General features: G+C 42.1%; 1 protein-coding gene across 1 annotated transcript in view; it reads left to right on the top strand.

The window, feature by feature from the left end:
* The first annotated feature begins 347 nt into the window (after nucleotides 1–347).
* The window catches only part of LOC139390012 (drebrin-like protein A), a 63099-nt gene continuing 53579 nt past the window's right edge, over nucleotides 348–9867 (top strand). The window contains exon 1 of the mRNA XM_071137114.1: nucleotides 348–688. Within this exon, the coding sequence (XP_070993215.1) occupies nucleotides 603–688 (86 nt within the window). The 5' untranslated portion in view covers nucleotides 348–602. The remainder of the gene's footprint in view (nucleotides 689–9867) is intronic.

Below are 9867 nucleotides of genomic sequence, written 5' to 3'. Positions count from 1 at the left end.
AACAAACACTGTATAGCTTCAAAACATCGATGGTCAGTCCTTGCATCCATAGCTCTGTCTATGAATTTGAGAGTGATTACATTTCTCCATAGCCAATCCCTTTCTTTGCTTTATACCAAAACAGAGGTGTGGTGTCAGCTTTGTTATTGTTTCACTTAAGGATTCTAGCTTTAATTATAAAAATATATATTTTCCACAATTCCACCTTATTATTAAAGTGCGGAATGGAGGTGAAGAGAATGGTGTGTGAAGTTGAAGTTTGGACCAGGACCAGCTAGAATGTAACTCAGCTTCCCCCCCATTCGTCAGGAGGAGGTGGGGCTTTGAGTGAAAACGTATTTCCATCTCACTGCAGAAAGTCTGCAACAGCCTCAACCACCCAGTGTGTGTGTTTGCAGCCTGTATAGCTTGCTGGCGGACTGTCACCTTCTTCTCCACTTGAAACTTCCATTACTTTGCATGAGATAAGCCTACTTACTAATCGTTCTCCCGGCCGTGAAAGCGCGTCAGTGTGGCCGTGTTCAGTTTCTAGTACGTTTCTAGTGCGACTTGCGAAGTGAAGAAATCTTCGGAAGTGGATTGTAGAAAACTTCACCATCACGATGCGAGCGATTAACCTCGATACCTATAGCCTGTCACTGCTCACGGCCAAAGAGGACATTCTCAACACCCGCTCATCAACCAACTGGTAGGCCTAAACGTCCTTATTTGTTCTTAAGTGCCTGAATATAGTTGCAAGCTCAAGTTGAGTATACCAAGCATAGCATTTTTATTTAGGTTTTAGTCGCATTTTAAACTCCCATAAGGAAGTTTCTAAATACTTATTTGATAGTTCGTTACATAAATATCCGGTTTCATTCAGAGCTACGTAAACGGTCCCAGCATTTGGATCTTGTTTTCTCGTGTACAAGAAGAAAGGGTGTTGTGTAATTCAAACTTGATTGAATTGGTTCCAGGAGTGGAAAGATTATGGAGGTAGTCAAAGGATAACATAAAACGGTGCTCTAGGTCTAGATATAGGCTAGGCATAGAGGAAGTGATAGTGATAGTATCAGTGATAGTCAGGGCAACTCAGGTGGCACAGTTACGCCTCGATCACACCGATAGTGTTTGTTGCACCCTAGCTACACCAGAAGAACATGCAATTCCAATGGAACGGAACGCTGCGTTTGCCGTGCAACATTGCAGTGCAGAGGCAGTTGCCGTGCGTTCTGTGTGGCGCATACTTTGGATTTATCGAACGTAGGTTATGCATCACACTGTATGCGTTGACAGCTTGCCAGAAATATTAAAGGAAGGTGAATGTTGAACTTTTGTTGCACACATCCAGGTGATGCTGCGTACCATTTAGCGCAAAATTCACTGTAGGTATTATTGAGGCGTTAGTGCAGGTAGTCTGCAGAGTGTCCTTACCATACAACCAACGGAGGTTAGTGCGCGTGCCAAACTGTTGGCTACCTGTGTGGCGTGCACGTCTTGCTTCTAGCACCTGGCCTGCGCTTTTTCCGGCCTCGCGTGGAGTGACTCGGTTATTCTCCCCAGGGCTCTTTGACTTTATTCTTTGTGCTCAGCGCACAGCTCGGGTGTCTGCCTACATGGCGATCTTTGAGATGTAATTCAACACAGAGAGGTACTAAACAGTACACGCACCCACAGACATAGAGACACACACGAACAGCATTGACGCATAGAATACCATGCATTGTAATGGAGAATAAATAGCCTATTTATTTCCCCTCCTGAATTCTATTAGTGGGCAAATATTTGCAAATCCACTTTAATGGACCCATTTTTCCCTTTGAACCCAAAGCTCCGAGAAGTTTGAGGGCTGAGGGTGCTGCAGCACCCCCTGAAAAATCGGATTAAAATAAAGAAATAAAGAAATAAACACAAAAGTAGTGCACTGGGCCTTTACTAGTCTTGTATTAGCTACCGATATAGGCCTCTGTAGTGCAGGCAGACAAAAAATAATCTTGAACCCTGTGGCAGATAGCTCAGACACATATTTAGGACACCTTCAATTATGCCCAATTAGTGCCATGTTCCTTTGATGAACTTCTGAATGTGGGTGATCCCTCTGTTATGTTGACTGTGATCCCACACAATTATAGATAATGGAGATATGTTGCCATGGTGATGCCATAATGATCTATGGGATCCGCTTTGTGGTTTACCACCCATCTATCACCCATCCGAGGTTGTGTGGCTGTGTTTTTCAACAAACTGTTATAGGTCGTATGATGTTGAACGTCATAGAAAATACGTTGATGATTCATGAATGCATAATAACTGCTCTATTGATTCAGAAACCTCTTGACACTCTCAACCAGAGTAAGTATGCTTTCTCAAACAGTGAACTAAGAAAGTCTCCCTCCGACAAAGAGTAGGTTGACAGAGAAATGTACGCGTGCAGGAGTACATTGTGTCATTGCCAAGTACCTCAACTCCATGATGATTTCATCCACAGAGTTGAGCACAGACTAGAGTTTTTGAAATGAGGCTTGGCAGCTCTGTCGTCATGGTGACTTAGCCAAACAGCGTTTGGCTAGGAATGGCAGACATACCGTCCGTCATTGGCTGCCAAGCTATCCCCACAGGAACTGGGCTGTTACCATCACTATGCTGTGTCCACATACCCTACTGATGACACATGTATTCACAATCCTTGACTTTTTATGTTACAAAGTGGGGATTAAAATTTGGGCGGCAGGTAGCCTAGTGGTTAGAGTGTTGGACTTGTAACCGAAAGGTTGCAAGATCGAATCCCTGAGCTGACAAGGTAAAAATCTGTCCTTCCGCCCCTGAACAAGGCAGTTAACCCACTGTTTCTAGGCCACCATTGAAAATAAGAATTTGTTCTTAAACTGACTTGCCTAGTTAACTAAAGGTACAATAAAACAAAATACAGGCAGCAGCTTTAGTGGAGAAGGTAAACCTTGTCAGCTCGGGGATTTGCTGGTTTTCACACTCCTCTCTGTTTCTCCAACCTGGTCTGTCTCTGTGTCTCTCACTCATTCCTGAGCTGAGCATCAGTGTAAATCAATAGGCCATAGTGCTCCCTCAGCATTAGTTCTTGTCATCACCAAAATAGAGCATGCTGGGAGCTGAGAGAGACCAGTGAGGCCAAACACTCAGTAGTGTTCTCACTATCGTTGAATATTGTTTTTGTTTTTTCTCTCTCTTGAACTATGTCTATTGATGTCATTTTTTGTTGTGATGACATTGTATTCATCCCCCATTTTGGTTGTTCTCAATTCAATTCAAGGGGCTTTATTGGCATGGGAAACATATGTTAACATTGCCAATGCAAGTGAAGTAGATAATAAACAAAAGTGAAATGAACAATAAAAATCAACAGTAAATATTCCACTCACAGAAGTTCCAAAAGAATAAAGACATTTCAAATGTCATATGTTGTAGCGATGTGCAAATAGTTAAAGTACAAAAGGGAAAATAAATGTGGGTTGTACAATGGTGTTTGTTCTTCACTGGTTGCCCTTTTCTTGTGACAGTAGGTCACATTATCAAATCAAATCTAATTTATTTCTAAAGCCCTTCTTACATCAGCTGATATCTCAAAGTGCTGTACAGAAACCCAGCCTAAAACCCCAAACAGCAAGCAATGCAGGTGTAGAAGCGTATATTGATGCCCTGTCTCTAATAACAGACACCGAGAGAGCGGAAACCCACACTGAAAGGCTGAATAACACTGGACTGAATTGAGAAGGGGGCGTAATAATGACATCATCATTCGTGTGTGTGTGTTGTGTGTAGAGAGACCGAGAAGGGGGAGTTTGAGTCGGGGAAAAGGTTGTTTTGTAGCGTGGCCCCCACCGTGTTGGTCTTGAGGTCCCACTGTGTATTATCTAATGACCTTGTGTTGTGAATGGGGAACCAGCCTCTGTATGGGAAGGCACCTAAGAATAGAGGGGCTGCCTATTCAACAACACAGCTTCGGAGGTCTCTCCTTGTTCCCTTTAATGACTGTGGACTCTAGACTGTTTCACACACAGCCTCCAAACTGGTGTGTGTTATTTATGTGTGTGTGTCAGTGTCTGAAGCAGTAGTCAAAATGACATGAACATACACCCTACTACTGTAACTTTGTAAACCAGACACTTATTGTAAGTCCAAAGAGACATATATATTATATATGGCAATGTACAAGGCTGCAAATGGAAATGGTTGTAAGCTGTCTCACGCACACTATTAACTCACATACTACTTCATTCTGATTGTAACCCTCATAAAAGTACAGCTACAGCTTATTTTAGCAACAGCACACTAAGGGCTGAAAAATTCCCCTTTCTCACTTTTCATGACTCCATAAAATACCTCAGTCAGTAGCCATGCTCCTAATGCTGATCAAAGGCAGACACACTTTAATTTACTTTCCATCCAAAAGGACTGGGCACTGTGTAGACTTGAGGAATGTTTATGCCAGAATTTCACGATCTAAATGTAATTTCTCTGCCGACGTTTTTGGGTGTACTCTTGTCAGGCAGACTGCATATATGGGCAGCAGTGTTGTTGGAATACCAAATAGACAGAGTATTGTTGTACCAATCCAGTATAACTGGGGTTGCAAAGCTACCAGTAATTTACCAAAGTTACCAGCATCTTCAATAATTTAGGTAATTAACAGAAAATCAATGCCAATCTATCGTAACTTTGGGTAATTTATACTTGAATAACTTTTTTAAAAATTATTCAGAACAATGACGACAAATAAAGTGCCTTCAGAAAGTATTCACAATCCTTGACTGTTTATGTTACAAAGTGGGAATAAAATGTATTTAATTGTCCTTTTTTGTCAACGATCCACAACAATGTCAAAGTGGATGAAGAATTTTCTGATTTAAACAAATATTTGAAAGATTAAATGCTAATATATCTTGCTTAGATAAGTATTCAACCACCTGAGTCGATACATGTTAGAATCACATTTGGCAGCGATTACAGCTGAGTGTTTTTGGGTGAGTCTCTAAGAGCTTTGCATACCTGGATTGTACAATATTTGCCCATTTTGTTCTTTAAAAAGTTCTTCAAGCTCTGTCACATTGGTTGTTGATCATTGATAGATAGCCATTTTCAAGTTTTACCATAGATTTTCAAAACTGTAACTAGGCCACTCAGGAACATTCAATGTCGTCTTTATAAGCAACTCCAGTGTATAGTTGTCCTTGTTTTTTAGGTTATTGTCCTGCTGAAAGGTGAGGTTTGTCACCCAGTGTCTGTTGGAAAGCAGACTGTACCAGTTTTTCCTTTATGATTTTGCCTGTGCTTAGCTCTATTACTGTAATTTTTATCCTAAAAAACTCCCCAGTCCTTGCAGATGACAAGCATATCCATAACACGATGCAGCCACCACCATGCTTGTAAATATAAAGAGTGTAAAAAGTGGTACTCTGTGATGTGTTTTGTTGGATTTGCCCCAAACTTAACACTTTGTATTCAGGATAAAAAATTTTTTTTGTAGTATTACTTTAGTGCCTTATTACAAACAGGATACATGTTTTGGAATATTTTATTCTGTACAGGCTTCCTTTTTTTCACTCTGTCATTTAGGTTAATATTTACAATGCTGTTAAGGGCTGATCCCATTTAGTTGATAGGCTGTTGGTCGGCCGAGATTTCTTTAGTCGAGCAGTAGCAAAAAATATATAGAATTTCATGGTGTACAAGACACTTCTCTGATTCGCGCCTGTCTGAGTGGACTAATCCATTGTGGAGGCCGTGGGGATGGCACAGTCCATCACTAAGACGTGCTACTAAAATTGTATATGTTTATATTACGTAAAAACATTGGTGCAACACTCGTAAAAATAATATTATTTTTATTCGTGTTGCTTTCTCCCGCATTGGATCGCGGTTGCTGACCGTGGTTCTGAAATATCAGTGCAATGAATTGCCGTCTTTTCTTAGATCATGACACTATGTGCATAATAGCAAAGTTAACCAGCATATTGATGTTGAGAAGAATGCGGCGGAGGCAGAAGCCGAGTTAGGAGACAAGAAAACAGCACTTGCCATACTTTTCTAAGAAAAGTGAGGAGAGCGGAAACGGCAATAGGTCTATAATCAATAGCCTAATTGTTAAACGTGCCTGGCTTTATACTGTAAATCATCCATATAATGTATATCTAGAGAAATAAGACAGATCCTGCTTCTGTTTGAGTGCTTGATCAATAGCCTACTGATTCTGTGAGCACCAAGCCTCACGCAACCACATGTGGGATAAACAATTTCACAAATTCAGCTGTTTTTAATCTTTGCAATGCTGTAATAAAGGCTTTACACTTTTGTATATATTAGAACAGCCTCTCTGGTATTACTTATAAGTTGTTTAGTGTTGTTTACTCTTCCCAATTGTCAGAAAAATAAAATGTATAATAATAGCCCTCCTTTTTCTTGATCTCCTTGTTATTATTACTTATTATTATTATTATTATTATGATGATGAACATCATTTATAATAAGTCATATTGTTATCATTAGTAGGCTTAGTATAGCAGCCTTGTAGAACCACCATCGTGTTCTAGGCCAAAGAGTGCATACTGTTTAGTTTTAATACCGTAACTTAAGCTTATATTTCAAAACGTGTGTATATAGGCTACTGTATCATTCATTCATGTCATCACACAGCATATGAGTAATTTATGATTTGAAATGCAATCAAGCATTTCCGTTTGAAAATAAAATAAAGCTACCCTTGAATAAATAGCGTAAACGATAAATAAACTGCGTTCATGAATGAATGCAATTGTTTTTAGTTTGTTTGCTGTAATAAAGGCTTTACAATCATTTATTTTTAACTAAACATTGCAACAGACTCTCTGGTACGCTTATCATTTATTTAGTGTTGTGTACATTGTTACAGATGGTCAGAAAAATGATATTGTAATCTAACAGCACCTGTTTGGCACACATAATATGCACGCTGTAAGAACCGACGCTGGAGATGAGAGTGCAGGTACGGAGAGTTGAACATTTTAATTTAGCACAGACATGAACAAGACAGGAAGAGCATCATAACCGGGTATACAAGACATATAAACATTAATGCAGAAGCGGGGAACAGAGCTGGGGAACAGACAGATATAGGGGAGGTAATAACACGCCGGTTGAGTCCAGGTGAGTGCAATGAATCGCTGATGCGCGTAACGAGGGAAGCAGGTGTGCGTAATGATGGTGGCAGGAGTGTGTAATGCAGGGCCTTGAGTGCCAGGGAGGGAGAGCGGAAGCAGGCGTGACACACGCAAGACTTGCGCCTTACCTTCTTTTTCTTGATCTCCAGGATTTTCCACAGCTAGTCAAATTGATTCCACACATCCAACTTCTCCTTTACCTCCTGAGCAACAAGTAAACATTCCCCCATTTCAAGTTTATTTGTCATGTCCTCTGCAGCCATTTTGCTGTCACATGTTCAGGGTTTATTTGTGATTATAATATACTATAGGTCAGGCCCTATTGGTCACTTACATGCGATGCATACATGTGTAGTGTGAAGAGAGCAAGGGTTGAGGGAATAGGGAATGTTTTTCCTAAACAAATGAGGGATTTCGGTAACAGAACTTTTCAGTAAGAAATGGCTGTAATTACATGTTGCAGCTTCAGCAACATGGACTGCACGATTAACACAATTGAAGTTCTGTAGTGGTCGCTGCAAAATGGAGGAAAGAGAGACAACAGCTGCTAGTCAGTCACTTGCTGTCATTTTTTTAACACAGCGCAGCAATCAAATCAATTGCAGCGAGACTACCTCTAGTAATACAGTGCTTTCGAAAAATATTCAGACCCCTTGACTTTTTCCAGATTTTGTTACGTTACAGCCTTATTCTAAAATGGATTAAATAAAACAATTTCCTCAGCAATCTACACACAATACCCCATAATGACAAAGCGAAAACAGGTTTTTAGAAACATTTAGCAAAAACCAGAAATACCTTATTTACGTAAGTATTCAGACCCTTTGCTATTAGACTCAAAATGGAGCTCAGGTGCATCCTGTTTCCACTGAACATCCTTGAGATGTTTCTACAACTTGATTGGAGTCCATCTGGTAAATTCAATCGATTGGACATGATTTGGAAAGGCACACACCTGTCTAGATAAGGTCCCACAGTCGACAGTGCATGTCAAAGCAAAAACCAAACCATGAGGTCGAAGGAATTGTCCGTAGAGCTCCGAGACAGGATTGTGTCGAGGCACAGATCTGGGGAAGGGTACCAAAACATTTCTGCAGCATTGAAGGTCCCTGTGCCCTCCATTATTCTTAAATGGAAGAAGTTTGGAACCACCAAGACTTTTCCTGGAGCTGGCCGCCTGGAAAAACTGAGCATTCGGGGGAGAAGGACCTTGGTCAGGGAGGTGACCAAGAACCCAATGGTTATTCTGACAGAGCTCTAGAGTTCCTCTGTGGAGATGGGAGAACCTTCCAGAAGTACAACCATCTCTGCAGCGTTCCCCCAATTAGGCCTTTATGGTAGAGTGGCCAGACGGAAGCCTCTCCTCAGTAAAAGGCACATGACAGCCCGCTATGAGTTTGCCAAAAGGCACCTAAAGGACTCTCCGACCATGAGAAACAAGATTCTCTGGTCTGATGAAACCAAGATTGAACTCTTTGGCCTGAATGCCAAGTGTCACGTCTGAAGGAAACCTGGCACCGTCCCTATGGTGAAGCATGGTGGTGGCAGAATCATCATCAATCAATCACATTTATAAATCCCCTAGATGTCATAAAGTGCTTAACAGAAACCCAGCCTAAAACCCCAAACAGCCAGCAATGCAGATGTAGAAGCACGGTGGCTAGGAAATACTCCCTAGAAAGGCAGGAACCTAGAAAAAAAACCTAGAGTACCTAGGCTCTGAGGGGTGGCCAGTCCTCTTCCTGCTGTGCCGGGTGGAGATTACAAGTGTACATGGCCATTTAAGGCCAGATTGGTATTTGAGATGTTCATAGATTAGAGAGGTTGCAACAGGTCAGTACCTCAGGAGTAAATGTCAGCTGGATTTTCATAGCCGAGCATTCAGAGGTTGAGACAGCAGGTGCGGTAGAGGGAGAGAAAGTCAAAAACAGCAGGTCCGGGACAAGGTAGCATGTCCAGGGAATAGGTCTGGGTTCCCTAGCCGCAGGCAGAACAGTTGAAACTGGAGCAGCAGCACAATTAGGTGGACTGGGGAAAGCCAGGAGTCATCAAGCCAGGTATTCCTGAGGCATGATCCTAGGGCTCAGGTCCTCAGGGAGGGGAGGGAAGGGAGAGAGAGATAATTAGAGGGAGCATACTTAAATTCACACAGGACACCATATAAGACAGGAGAATTACTCCAGATATAACAGACTGACCCTAGCCCCCCAGCACATAGACTACAGCATAGATACTGGAGACTGAGTCAGGGGTGGTTCAGGGGACATTGTTGCCCCATCTGACGATACCCCCGGACAGGGCCAACCAGGCAGGATATAACCCCACCCACTTTGCTAAAGCACAGTCCCGATACCACTAGAGGGATATCAACAGACCACCAACTTACTACACAGAGACAAGTCTGAGTATAGCCCACAAAGATCTCCTCCACCGCACGATCCCAAACAGGCGCAAAACCAGACAGGAAGATCACGTTTTTGACTCAACCCACTCAAGTGACGCACCCCTCCTAGGGACGGCATGGAACAGCACTAGTCAGCCAGTGACTCAGCCACAGTAATAGGGTCAGAGGCAGAGAATCCCAGTGGAGAGAGGGGAACCGGCCAGGACAAGACAGCAAGGGCAGTTTGTCGCTCCAGTGCCTTGCCGTTCACGTTCGCACCCCTGGACCAGACTACACTCAATCATACCAAGTCTGCGTCTCTCACATCGATAGGCA

The sequence above is a fragment of the Oncorhynchus clarkii genome, chromosome 30 (genome assembly GCF_045791955.1).
Source record: "Oncorhynchus clarkii lewisi isolate Uvic-CL-2024 chromosome 30, UVic_Ocla_1.0, whole genome shotgun sequence".
NCBI lineage: Eukaryota > Metazoa > Chordata > Actinopteri > Salmoniformes > Salmonidae > Oncorhynchus > Oncorhynchus clarkii.
This window is presented reverse-complemented; position numbering and strand designations above follow the sequence as displayed.